Source organism: Gorilla gorilla, chromosome 12, assembly GCF_029281585.2.
Source record: "Gorilla gorilla gorilla isolate KB3781 chromosome 12, NHGRI_mGorGor1-v2.1_pri, whole genome shotgun sequence".
In the NCBI taxonomy this organism is placed as follows: Eukaryota; Metazoa; Chordata; class Mammalia; order Primates; family Hominidae; genus Gorilla; species Gorilla gorilla.
The window spans coordinates 79,335,001-79,349,126 of record NC_073236.2 but is presented as its reverse complement, the minus strand read 5'-3'; the positions used below and the strand labels follow the sequence as shown (position 1 = coordinate 79,349,126).

At 41.7% G+C, this 14,126-nt stretch overlaps 1 protein-coding gene across 20 annotated transcripts in view; it reads right to left on the bottom strand.

Moving 5' to 3' along the window:
• Positions 1 to 264: 264 nt before the first annotated feature.
• BCL11A (BCL11 transcription factor A) overlaps positions 265 to 14,126 on the bottom strand; it is a 102,431-nt gene continuing 88,569 nt past the window's right edge. For 7 of the 20 annotated variants that reach the window (XM_019021560.4, XM_055378872.2, XM_055378874.2 and 4 more), the window contains one exon: positions 8,489 to 10,511. In XM_019021560.4, the coding sequence (XP_018877105.1) occupies positions 8,491 to 10,511 (2,021 nt within the window). In that variant the 3' untranslated portion in view covers positions 8,489 to 8,490. Of the gene's footprint in view, positions 774 to 8,488; positions 10,512 to 14,126 lie in introns of those variants that run through there. The other 13 variants (XM_004029277.5, XM_055378876.2, XM_055378878.2 and 10 more) reach the window with 3 other exon arrangements.

The following is a 14,126-nucleotide window of genomic DNA, read 5'->3' as shown; positions in this document are numbered from 1 at the left end:
TAATAAACAGCAATACTACTACTACATTAATTATGATATTGCTATGATTTATTCCCAAGTTTTGCATTTTGATTCTCCTTGAAAATTTATGCCATCTGATAAGCGGTAACCTAGTTCCCCTCCTACATCTCCTGCCCATTTCTCAAATCTGTTCCTCCTACCCACCCGATGGGTGTCTGTAGGAAACGGGTACAGAAATACAAAATCATAAGCAGCCGCATTGTCTTATAAGCATTAAAAATTAAAGAACAAGCAAACACCACCTAAAGCTCCAACATTTATTGTGTCAATGTTAAGCACACTTTTTAAAAGACAACATAGAATGTATAGAAACAAGGGGTTGGGGACTCATGCGCATTTCCACAATACAGGTAATTAGGTTGGCTGGTTTCAGAAGGGCCAGGGCATCACTCATGACAGCGATGGTCCACAGGCCCTCTCTATGGGACTGATTCACTGTTCCAATGTGGGTTTGTTTTTTTGTTTTTACTTTTTATTAAAAAATATAAATAAAATGGCACTGCAGGCCTAGGCTGGAAGGACTCTGCAGGACTCTGTCTTCGCACAACGGCTTCTTGGAGGCTACTGTCAGAAAACATCACAAACTAGCAGGATGACAGACCACGCTGACGTCGACTGGGCGGCACACGTCCACCCCACCCCTGGGGGCTTCAAATTTTCTCAGAACTTAAGGGCTCTCGAGCTTCCATCCGAAAACTGCCACACATCTTGAGCTCTCTGGGTACTACGCCGAATGGGGGTGTGTGAAGAACCTAGAAAGAGGTTGGAGACAGAGGAGGGGGGAAAAAAAAGTACAGGTGTGACTTGGCCCAATGATTTTCTGTTCTCTAACTAGCTTTTTAAAAATTAGAACTTAACCAACCACAGGTCGAGCCACTGGCATCTTAAGCATGATTTCAAACTCAGCCTCCCCTCCCCAAGTATCTCTGACCTCTGAGTGGTCTTCCCATGCCTCCCTCCCTTCCGTCCCCCCAAGGAGGACCCAGGTCCCCCCACCCCTGCCCAATTGTATGATAGTCCTAATAAACTCGGGACACACCTGGAAGGAAACACTTGCCCTTATGACTGAGAAAACTTAGTAAGAAACAGTCCTTTGGTTGAGGAGAGCGGGAGAGGGAGGAGGGAAAGGGGACACCTTCTCAAAATAATAATAAAATTATAAAGAAACAAAAAATCAAAACTGATGTAAAAGCAGCACAACGAAAACATGAAATGTCATCAAGTTCAACGTCAAAGCAGCCAATGATTTACAAGAGGCGAACAAATCTCTGAAGAGAAAACCAGAACCCAAAAGAGTTGCTCTCAAATTGCACCAAAAACTGCCTGTAGTTTCTTTCAAACATGCAGTTTTCTTTTCTTTTTTGGAAGGGGGAAGGCAATGGTGAAGGGAAGAAGGGAGTGGTTATTTTCCTCCGGGGTTCCTCCCTTGCTGTGGACATTGACTTGAAGCAGCAGAACTGGGAGTCCGGATGTGCCGAGGAAGAGGGCTACCACTGTGGCATTCCAGGCCTCGTTGCCATGGTGACCCGAAGCAGGGGCCTGGGGCCTCCTCTCCCCTGACTTGGCGCCGCAGGAGGCCCGGGGTCTGGATCTCAGCTGCTCTCACGCATCCCACCCCTGAGCAGAGCAGCGGAGACCTGGGCTGAGGGGCATGCTGTGTCCAGGTGGGTTCTGGGGAATCCCATTCCCAGTCCAGCGCTAAGTCACTGTCGTCGAGGCCCCTTTAGCTGATACCCCAATCAAACCCTTTCATCCAACCTGCTACCAATATTCAAATTCTAATAGACAAAGTATATCATGGGCATGTACCACGTTCACAGCTATTTAAAAGCACAGCCCCCCTATGGGTTTAGGGGCTCCCGCTTTAGAGGATACTTGGGGAAATGGCTTAATTTGCCTTTTCTACCATCCCTATGAAAGATCTGATACACGTGCTCCCTTGAAATAGTTTTTGCCACTTTACAGAAAGGAAAAACGTATTTGGATCAACCATCGAGCTGTGTTCAGCCAAGTTTAGGTTCTTAAGTACAATGACCCGTGTGAACTGGATTGGTCTCTTTCCCATTTGGAAGGGAGGAATTAATGGTATCCCATGACCGTAGATGACGCTGGGAAATAGAGAGAGAGAAAGAGAGAGAGAGAGAGAGAAACAGCCCCATCCCCCTAAAGGCTGAGTCACTGGCCTCGTGCTGTATGTAGTAAATGAAACAGCGGGCTAATGGGATAACGAGATGCCAGCAAGCAGAAGTGCAGACCGGACAACCCATGTCCACAGCCCATAGCTATAGTAGCCCTAGAGTAAATACACATCATACCAATTCCCTCTATGTGTTCTGATGTCCATTTCTCTAGCAATGGGTTCGTTTATTTTCAATTGGGAAATATGCAGGGCTTTAGGAGACAACTAGGAAAATCTGGTAGATGGCTCATGCCTTTTAAAAGTTAGCAGTCTTTTAAGAAACATTTTTCCAAGCAGGTTGAGAGAACTCTGCCAATCCCATCCTCATATCGGCAAAGTTCCCACAATTTTTTTTTTATGGGAAGTTGTCTGAAGAAAAGAGAATGGGATGGGTACATTCCTGAACACACCAGGCCCAGGGACAATGGAGTAACAGAATCATAATGAGGAACACACAGTTACAACACAGTCATAAGAAGTCATGTTCATGTGTGTACGGAGGGGGAAAAGAGGCTTAAAACAAGAAAATACTGTATTTCCTCCCTCAGTCTCTGTGAGCAAAGTACTACAAGCAGGAGAGGATGGGGCCTGAGGCTTCTCAACTCCTTTTCAGGAAGGCCCGAAATAATCCCAGTACCTTTCAGCAAACTGTGTCTGTGAATAAACCACCTCATTTCCTTATTTCTCCAAATGGAATTATACCTAAGCCATCTCCCGCCACTTCCTTTCAAGTTCTCACTTCTAGCATTATGAATATATACAATATGTACTTATTGCATATACAAAAATGGTATTTAAATAAACAGTTCTATATCTACAGAATGCCCTGGGAAAAACTCAACTACTTCACACTTTCTGCCATGGCCAGTGCAAATGAAGAACTGTGTTCACCTCACTTCTTAGCAACCTTTGTAATGTGTTGGTTCCAGCCTTTTTGTAGGTCCTAAACAAACAGAGGACAGCAAATGGGTTCAGGAAGGAGGTAATATAGGCACTGGAAGAGTTTCTGGTTTAAAATCTGTGAGAATTTGCAGTATTCCTGTTTATTAAGTTGTTCTCAAATGAAGATTAAAAAGAACATTTTAAGCATCAGTTCAGGTATGTAGAGAACATTCCATCAGCACATCAAGCCTGTTACGAAAACTTACTTGAGGATTTTAAGAGACATTAATGTTCTTAGTAGTTCCTCATTTAAAAAAAAAAAAGATCACGAATTCATCTTACTATTGGAAATGTGCATGTTATTTTATACTAAGATTTTAAATTTTAGAGTTCTGGATACAAAATATCATTTATAAGTGATACTCATGTTGGCTAGGTTCTCATGCTTCTATTGTTCATCAGCTTCAGAAATAATATTTTATCAGAAGGCGTCAATAAGTCAGGAGACTAAGTAACCTGAAGAACCATCTCCCAGTAAATTTATTTAACTTTGGGACCATGTAAATCAAACATAATCTGTGATTTATCACCAGATGTTTGCACTCCTCCCCATTCCCCATTTGATTTAAGAAATTTGAACAGACAAGTGTACAGTATCCACCATTAATTCTGTCTGTCAGGATGCAAAACCTAATTACGCTAAGAGCAACATATACTGAGAAATTAAAATGAATACTGTATATAAAACCTACACAGTTGCACTCATAGCTCCTACTAAAAGAGTAATAGGGACACACAGAGGTTTTATGGACATTTAATAGGGTGGAGTCGAAGTCACCACATCTAAAGCTGGCATGGCACTGGGGAATTATTTCTATCTGTCTTGAGCAGCATTTTGGATTCAGTTTTGGAGAAACCTAATCCAAAACACATACAGTATATCTTTTCTAAGTTCAGTGACAAACATCAAGTTCTCAAGGTACCGCACGCCCACCCCACCCCAGCTCCTATGTAATATTCTCCAACATCCTTTCTCAGTGGATTCCTCTAGCCCCACTCTCTCCTTCCCACCCAAACTGGCTTTTCAGAAAACATTGACTTTCTTTATACTTTAGAAAGATAAAACTATTCTTGCCTCAGATAAAAGGCATGACATGAAAAGGCCACCTCACAGGCACTAGGGCATAAGAACTGAGCAACAAAAAATGCTACCACAAGAAGACAACAGAACGGCTTTTGTTTTGGTTTTTTACAAAAATAAGAACAATGTCGTATTCATTCATCTACACTGGGAACAGGGACACGATATCACAGAGGTATGTGTTTAGTAAAGCAAATAGATGCTGCAACATGCAGTATTTGTAAAAGTGACAACACAGATTTCTAAGGATTTTTAAAATAGACCTAACTGGCTGGTCAGAAGATAATTGAAGGGTATTCCCGCCCTTATTTGCTGTCATCCAGGAAGACCCTATCAAAACACCTAAAATAATCTGTAGCATCTAGGGTTCCTGGGATCTCAGAACCACAAGGCAAACCACTATGCATCTCAGGAAATCAGTGGCTGATTCCAAAGATTTCACTATGTCTGGCTACACCCCTAGTGGCTGCTTTCTTTTCTTTCCTCTCTCTCCTTTTTTCTCCCTCTTTTTTAAACAAAACAAAACAAAACCTGATGCCTTTGTTTCCAGATTTTTAGATTTGAAAAGTGGGGTTATTTTGTTATGAGAAAAGACTCTTACATGGAAACCAAAGAGCTGATTTTTTTTTAAAAAATCTTTTTTACATTATGTTCTAAGATAAAGCAAGGATGGCAGAATAGAAAAGAACTTTTAGACAACAAGAACAGCAAAAAATTTAAAGGAAATAAAAGTTTAAGATGCTATTACCAGCAAGTTTTTTCACTTATGTTTGAATGGATTTCTGCTAAGAGATGGAGTAAGTTTTTAACATCAGACTGAAAACACCTTCCATTTCTTGAAAACTATTCTAAACTGTAAAGCCTTAAAACTACGTCCAGGGTTTGAGATATGTCTATTTTAATATAGTAAGTACTTTATGTTCCTTTAGGGTATAATACACGCATCAGAATGCCCATAGAAATAATCCTGAAAAAGACTGACTGGCCTTCTCTTAAAACCTGTTATTTTCTTGAAAGTAATTTACAGAGTGTGTCAAATGAGGACACAAGAAGCTTACAATGTGTACTTTAATTTTTTTTATTTTTTCAATAAAGGGACAAAATGGGTGTATGAACAGGTTAATGCAGACAACTGCCAAAAAAACACAGACAGTGGTTTTTCCAATAGAACTTAACAAAGACCAGAAACAAATACAATAAAAAGCCAGGTTGTAATGACCTTTGGTCATCTAAATAAAAAAAAAAAATAAAAACAAAGAAAAATAAAAGATCAAATTAAGTGCGTCTGTTTTGAACAGGGCACATAAGCAATAATAAATAGTGACTCCCATAGTAAAAGATAAAATTTCAAGTTACGACAAACAGCTTTCATTACAGGAATAGAAAAGGCCAATAACAAAATATTCTGCATTGCCGTTTACAAAAAAGTATTGACTAAAGCGGGCTTTCTCTTTAATATGCTTTGCATATGAAATTCTTTCCAATCTAAATATAAAGCACCATTTAGTTTTTGGCAATGAAAAAAACTGCAAAACATTGGTTTTTTTTTTTTTTCTTTTTTTTCTTTCTTTCTTTTACTGCATATGAAGGTAAGATGCTGGAATGTAGGGTGATAGAAGGAAAGGGACAAAAAGCACACTACATAACAAACCAACGTTATTAGCTTGCAGTACTGCATACAGTATGGCAGCAGGAAAAAGGAACAAAAAAGGATATGTACAACCCCTATGACAGCCATCCATGTGACATTCTAGCAGGCTCCCCCAAACCGCCATTATATGGCTTCTCATCTGTAATGTCACACTTTTTTGTTTCTCTCTTTTTTTTTTTTGAAGCATACAAATAATTTGCACTATATTATCCTGCCAAATTAAAAAAATATACTGTGGCAGCCTGTCTTTTTTTTTTTTTCCACTACCAAAAAAGGTACATTGATACCTTTTAAGAGAACAAGCAACAGTTAAAAATACAAGCTTCAATATAAATACTATAGTGCCTAACACTAGATGAACATTTAATTCAAATACCATTCTAGAAATACAGAAAAAAGACCATAAATGTATTTTAGCATAGGAATCAACATGAGTGTGCATTTTCCTATATTTAAGTACTATATAATCTTAAACCTTTCCCCAATGTATGTTTTTTTTTTTTACAACCTGAAGAGCGGTGTGTATCCAAGGCATAGAATTTCCACTACCATTTTTAAATGGATAACAAGTCTTGTAACACCACCAAGACAATGGAACCCTAAAATGCAGTTCCCCCCTAAACATAATGAAGTGTTTTTTAAAAAAATTTTTTCTTAACATTTATATTTAAAAAAGTTTTGTACAAAAAAATCCTTGCACTGTAGAAGCGAAAGCAATCATTCATTTCTATGTTAAGTGTATTCTGTTTCCATTCACAGCGCTTGCAATGTTGCGTCCAAGTAAGTAAGCTCAATAGTCAAGTAAATGGCTGGCAAAGTTTTTTTTTTTTTTAGTTTTTTAAAAATGCTCCTCAATGAGATTGTGTTCAATTTTTTTTTCAGCATTCTTGCAACTTTTCCCTTAAGTATAGACCTGTAAACTGGGAAAATTGTACAGTGCACTTAATTGTCCTATCTGAGCAGGTTTATTTTATACTCAACCTCTGTATCTCTGATTAGAGAAAAGATACAGATATCACAGGCAGAGTCAAGTGCTATTTGAACACCAACTGGGGCAGATGCTAGCTTAATAAAAAAGAAAAAATTAAAAAAATAAAAATAAAAACAATGAATCCTCTTCCATGTTAACACAAATAGCACACAGTGTATGGAAAAGAAATGAAGTACAACTTTTAGGGAGCACAGACATATATACTGCTACTCTTAAAATTCTTTCTCTTCTTTTTTTAAGAATGTCACATTTAAATGCAAGTCTTAAGAATTCATAGTTAATCATCATTGTATCAATATTAGCTTATATACCTGTTCTAGTTTTAAATGGCAAATAGTACCACGTTGTGCTAACAAATCATATTATTTTCTTCTGTTCCCCTCTGTCAAACCTTATTGTCAGCCTCTTCCTTTCAATATGGTATACAAGGTCTTAAAGTTTATCATTTGATTGTCCACTTGACAACCAAGTAGATCTGGATCTATTTCTTTTGGTGCCAGAATTTTTAAAAAGACATTATCAAAGCAAATATCTTCATAAAATGAACTCCCTACTAGTGTATTTAATTGCGTTCCAGGGCTTTTGCACATTACACATTCAATTTAATCATTGTTTAAAAAAAATAAAAGTTTGGGCAAAACAGCCCATTTCTTTTAAGCTCTCACCAGGAGCAAAGTAGCTTTTATACTGGTATAATCAGTTTTGTTTATACAATTAAACTAAAGGAAAAATGATGATTAACTAGGACATAATGGGTCATATTTTTAGGTAGCCATTGTTGTGAGAAATACAATATAGAATTATATGCTAGTTCCTAAGGTTTATTACCTCACCCAATGCTGAATTAAGCTACAAGTTTATAACAAGTAGAAAGAACCATCGATGTGGTTTTAATAGATCCAAGGCACTCATATTTTAAAACCAAATGATAGAATAAACTTGTTCTGTTTTTCTGTTAATTTGTCAATTCAAGGCCTTTTTTTCTTCCTCTCCAATCGATACATTTAACCCTTTAGAGACAGACATTTAGCTCATAGAGATTTTTTTTCAGTGCTATCTATTCTGTCTATAGAGGGTTAATCCAAAGACTGTTTTTCCTCCTCACGTTATAAAATAAAACTGTACATGATATGTATTACAGAATGTATGCAGCATGGTCTTTTTCTCTCTCTCTCTCTTTTTCTCTCAGAACGGAACTGGAAACAGCAACATGTTTGCTCAGCAACGAATTAGGGACAATTTAAAATAGCCATAACATACCATACATGCTGTCTAAGTTTAAAAAAAAACATACACAACATGTAAATTATTGCACAAGAGAAAGGCTCAAAGTTTGCGTAAAATGCAATAGTATTGCCCCATACAGATCATGCATTCAAACGGTGAGAACATAAAGGAAAAAAAAAAAAAGGAAAAAGAAAAAAGAAAAAGAAAAAAAACAGGTGTGCTGGTGACAAGCACTCTCATATTCTTAGCTTCGTTACTTCTGTTTGTTTGTTTGTTTGTTTAAATCACATGGGACTAGAAAAAAATCCTACAGGGAGTGGGGCTGGAGGGCGATGGGGAAGGGGAGTGGTGAAAAAGGGGGTGTCAGGTGGGAGTGAGGGAGGGGTATTAATATACCTCTATTCAGTTTTTATATCATTATTCAACACTCGATCACTGTGCCATTTTTTCATGTGTTTCTCCAGGGTACTGTACACGCTAAAAGGCATCTTACAAATTTCACATTTGTAAACGTCCTTCCCCACCTGGCCATGCGTTTTCATGTGCCTGGTGAGCTTGCTACTCTGGGCACAGGCATAGTTGCACAGCTCGCATTTATAAGGCCTTTCGCCCGTGTGGCTTCTCCTGTGGACAGTGAGATTGCTACAGTTCTTGAAGACTTTCCCACAGTACTCACAAGTGTCGCTGCGTCTGCCCTCTTTTGAGCTGGGCCTGCCCGGGCCCGGACCACTAATATGGGGCGTGCTCCCTCCACTTCCCGTGCCGCTGCGCCCCGAGATCCCTCCGTCCAGCTCCCCGGGCGGTGTGGAGAAGCGCAAGCTCCCGTTCTCCGAGGAGTGCTCCGACGAGGAGGCAAAAGGCGATTGTCTGGAGTCTCCGAAGCTAAGGAAGGGATCTTTGAGCTGCCTGGAGGCCGCGTAGCCGGCGAGCCACTGCGAGTACACGTTCTCCGTGTTGGGCATCGCGGCCGGGGGCAGGTCGAACTCCTTCTCGAGCTTGATGCGCTTAGAGAAGGGGCTCAGCGAGCTGGGGCTGCCCAGCAGCAGCTTTTTGGACAGGCCCCCCGAGGCCGACTCGCCCGGGGAGCAGCCGCGGCCATTAACAGTGCCATCGTCTATGCGGTCCGACTCGCCGGCCACCGAGTCTTCGTCGCAAGTGTCCCTGTGGCCCTCGGCCTCGGCCAGGTGGCCGCGCTTATGCTTCTCGCCCAGGACCTGGTGGAAGGCCTCGCTGAAGTGCTGCATGGAGCTGAGCACCATGCCCTGCATGACGTCGGGCAGGGCGCGGCTCTCGTCGCCCACGCCCACGACCGCGCCCCGCGAGCTGTTCTCGTGGTGGCGCGCCGCCTCCAGGCTCAGCCCGAAGCCGTAGTCCACCCTCTCGCTCTCCGTCAGCTCCTCCTCCTCCTCTTCCTCCTCTTCTTCCTCTTCCTCGTCGTCCTCCTCTTCCTCCTCGTCCCCGTTCTCCGGGATCAGGTTGGGGTCGTTCTCGCTCTTGAACTTGGCCACCACAGACTTGAGCGCGCTGCTGGCGCTGCCCACCAAGTCGCTGGTGCCGGGTTCCGGGGAGCTGGCGGTGGAGAGACCGTCGTCGGACTTGACCGTCATGGGGGACGATTTGTGCATGTGCGTCTTCATGTGGCGCTTCAGCTTGCTGGCCTGGGTGCACGCGTGGTCGCACAGGTTGCACTTGTAGGGCTTCTCGCCCGTGTGGCTGCGCCGGTGCACTACCAGGTTGCTCTGAAATTTGAACGTCTTGCCGCAGAACTCGCATGACTTGGACTTGACCGGGGGCTGGGAGGGAGGAGGGGCGGATTGCAGAGGAGGGAGGGGGGGCGTCGCCAGGAAGGGCGGCTTGCTACCTGGCTGGAATGGTTGCAGTAACCTTTGCATAGGGCTGGGCCGGCCTGGGGACAGCGGTGGGCTAGACGTGTTCCCTGCCAGCTCTCTAAGTCTCCTAGAGAAATCCATGGCGGGAGGCTCCATAGCCATTGGATTCAACCGCAGCACCCTGTCAAAGGCACTCGGGTGATGGGTGGCCAGGGCCATCTCTTCCGCCCCCAGGCGCTCTATGCGGTGGGGGTCCAAGTGATGTCTCGGTGGTGGACTAAACAGGGGGGGAGTGGGTGGAAAGCGCCCTTCTGCCAGGCCGGAAGCCTCTCTCGATACTGATCCTGGTATTCTTAGCAGGTTAAAGGGGTTATTGTCTGCAATATGAATCCCATGGAGAGGTGGCTGGGAAGGACATTCTGCACCTAGTCCTGAAGGGATACCAACCCGCGGGGTCAGGGGACTTCCGTGTTCGCTTTCTAAGTAGATTCTTAATCCATGAGTGTTCTGTGCGTGTTGCAAGAGAAACCATGCACTGGTGAATGGCTGTTTGCAAGTTGTACATGTGTAGCTGCTGGGCTCATCTTTACCTGCAAAATAATACAACACCAACATCAATGTTTAATCACTGAGGCGGGCATCAGCAATTGCTTATTTATGTTCCACCTCCAGCCTTCCCTGCCCCCACCCCTCAACCCCAAGGCCTAAGCCCTCACTGACCTACCCCCTGTGACTGGCACGTCTGAGCATGGGTACCCAGTAAATATTGGTCCAATTGGTCTTCCTGCCATTAAACTCAGTTCTAGAAATTTTATATCCAATCCCCAAAGCAGAAAAATCCTGACCAGTTCTGACTTGAGGATGAAGGTCCCTACATTCTAGGCACCTCATCAAATGTCTTCTAAACTTTCCAGTTCCATCAGCTGTAGTTTGGGGCAAGCCATCTCATCTCCATGTGTCTCTGTTTCCTCCTTGTTAAGTGAGAAACTTGGACAAGGTGACCCAAGGAAACTTTTTGGCTTCCTAAATCCCAGCTTTCTATTCCCCCCTGGGTGGCAGGTGAACTTTCTAAATAGGCAAACATTTCATAGAGTTATCAAAAAAGGGGAAGAAGGTCAACTCACTACAATGTTCTAAGGCCCTAAAGATGCTTTCAGCCTTAGCCTGAAACACACTAATTGTTGATATTGTTAAAATGAGAGGGTACTCATAAAATACTTCCATGGAAAAAAGACTAGCAACATTCTCACACCCCAGACTGTGGGAGGATCAGTGAGTCCCAATTTTGGTTCCACAACACCCCATGGGGACGCCCATTTTTATCTCAAAGAATGTTTAAAAAATCTGAAAGAAAAACTTCATTCAGATTTAACGGATAGGCTGTATCCAATCTTTAGGAGTTGTCCCCCGGTCAGACAAATGCAAGTCTGGAAAAGTTAGGAAGAGTGGCTGGTGCTGACTTAAGCAGACACAGCATCCTAGTTTAAGGAACAGTTAAAACAGCCAGCACCATGACAGGCAGCAGGCTGAGAAATGCTACACTATCCTCCTCCTCATTATTTTGAGAGGCTAACAACGTGAACCAAATTATACAACATCCTGCGCCCTCGGCTGGGACTCAGCTCCAGTTGAGAAAGAAACAGAAAGATACAGTTCAGCTAGTCAACTCTGGCCAGTAGCCAAGCCGTCTGGAGAGGGGCCCTGCTTAAGTCACATTATTTCCCTTGCTGAAAAGAACCCAAGAGTGGTAAATGCCACTTTGGCAAAGAAGGGCCAGCTTGACTTCACAAAATCTTTCATTTGGGGAGATGGCTAAATTAAATATATATGGGGAGATAGCTACATTAAATATATATATATATATGGAATAACTAACCAACAGTTTACTAGTCAACTGCAACATTAAAAAGGGCAGAAGTAATGGTAGCCAAAGGACGAGTATGAGAAAAACAGAAAACTTCCCAGAGATTCTGAAAAAAAAGCCTTAAAATATAACTGAGAAATAACAAACTTTTCTCCTTCTTTTAAAAGAAGGGCTGCAAGAGTTCTTTAAGGCCACAGCTAGTATTTGTCAGTAACTTTCTAAGAAGGAAAAAAAAAAAAAATCTACCAGGGAGGTTAAGAGTGAGAATGAGGAATTAATCAATTATATGATGTCTCCATTTAGCAAGTCAGAAAGAAAAGCCGGCAGGGTCTTCTCAGGAGCCCCCAAACACCGGTATTCCAAAATAAGCCAGCCTCGCTCAAGCACTTGTCTAAATAATGGACTCCTGCCCTGACCTTGTAATTTACTTTACAATGCATTTATAATCCCACTCAATATATCTCACTCCTGGGTAAATCTCTTAAACAAGATTAGATGGTAAGATACCAAAATTAGGTTTCAAACATTTGTCTAATGTGGAAGGGGGAAAAAAGGCAGAAAGATTTTGAAAGAAAACGCTGACATTAGTATCACATTATCTGCCTATTTTTGTTTGCCTCCTCTCTTCAAAGGGAAATAAAAAGCTTCATTGAGAGCATTTTTATAAATTTTTTGTTGTTGTTGAACAATAACTTGGGTCCCAAATAGGCTGGAAAAAAAACTATCTGGTTCCAACTACATGATCCTCTGTGGCTTCCTCCTTGTCCTCCCTAGATCTCTGGGTGACTATCATACCTATTTAGCCTGACGATCTGAGTTGGGCAAGTAAAAAGATTTGTCTGATAATGCAAGTCCTTAACACGTTCATCATTCCAAATGCCTTAAAATTATATTTTACCTTATAAAACATCGATCGAAATCCAGGACTAGACTCATAATTAGTGGTGCTGGTTTCACATGAGCCATGAATGTAGTCATTGATAAATGCCAAAATCTGTGGCATACAGCACTACATCAAGGATCTCATTTGTATCCTTTCAAAAGGGCTTAAATGAGAAAAGTCCATTTTATTTTGCTGCCCTGAGCATCCTAAACTTTTTTTCAGAGCCGGTTATGTGATCATGCTACAGTACGTTAACACTGTGATGTTATCCTCCCCTCTCTCTCATACATCAGGTCAGAGAAAATGGCATTTTATCTTATAATGAGCATACAACATACAGTTTTCACTATCGCATTTTAGTATTCCCATCAACTAGATATTCTAGATCATGAGGGCAGCTAGTGTAATCATAATGTCAATGAGAAGGGCTGTTACCATTGAGACTAAAGATTACATGGAGAGAGCTGCTTTGAAACTGGTAATTATTACCAGTCCACTAATAGCAAATGATGCATTACAATTTCACCATATAATCTGTATTTCACTCAGCTCATGCCGGTGTACCATATTATATTACAGTGCTCACAGATTCTAAATTCCTAAACTGCAGTCATCAATAAATGTGTTACTTGCCATAATTTGTGAAATTACTTTGTTCATAACATCTTTGATGATTTAGAAAGACTGGAATTGATTTCCTGCATGGCAAAATTAGGGCTACATTGATTTATTGATGTGTAAAATATAATAATATTCTTCATTTACTCTGATGAAAATCAACTTCTCAATTTGAGAGCCTCATTGGGCATTTACGGGGATTGTTTTGATTTAGAGCAATAAACTGACACCTGGCCCCTAAGCATAGGAACTTGAGGCATCAAAAGGGTTAAAATCAGCTATTAGCCCACCTACTGGCTTTTATTTTATTTCATTTTACTTTATGGGAAGGAATGACCCCCATTTCTAGTATGTCACCAATGTGAAAAAGTCATGTGATCTAAGCCTCAAGATTCAGAAGGTCTGAGACTGGAGTCCTAGCTCTATTATTCACTAGATTGTAACTCTGGGATAGTCATTTGATTTCTCTGAGTCTTAGAATTCCTATCTGTAAAATGAGCATAAAAACAGTACCTGTAAGAATTGTTGGGAGGTTCAAATGACAGAAGTATATAAAAGCCCTCTGTAAACTATCAGGTCGAATGTGAATGTGAGTTTTCATTACTACCAGGGGTGATTAATTACTGAGGGTAATGACTAACCACATTACACACCCCAAACGGCTTCCAGAGGAAGGTCCCAGTCCAGGCCTTAACCCAGGCCAAAAGGAGGCTCTAGTTAAAGAGCAGGGTTGACTGGCACACAGCAGGGTGGCCACAGGGAAGTGCTATGAGCTCTGGAAGCTGGGGGCAGCAGGTTAATGCCGCCAAGTGGAATGGGCATCAGGTTTGTTCTAGAGCT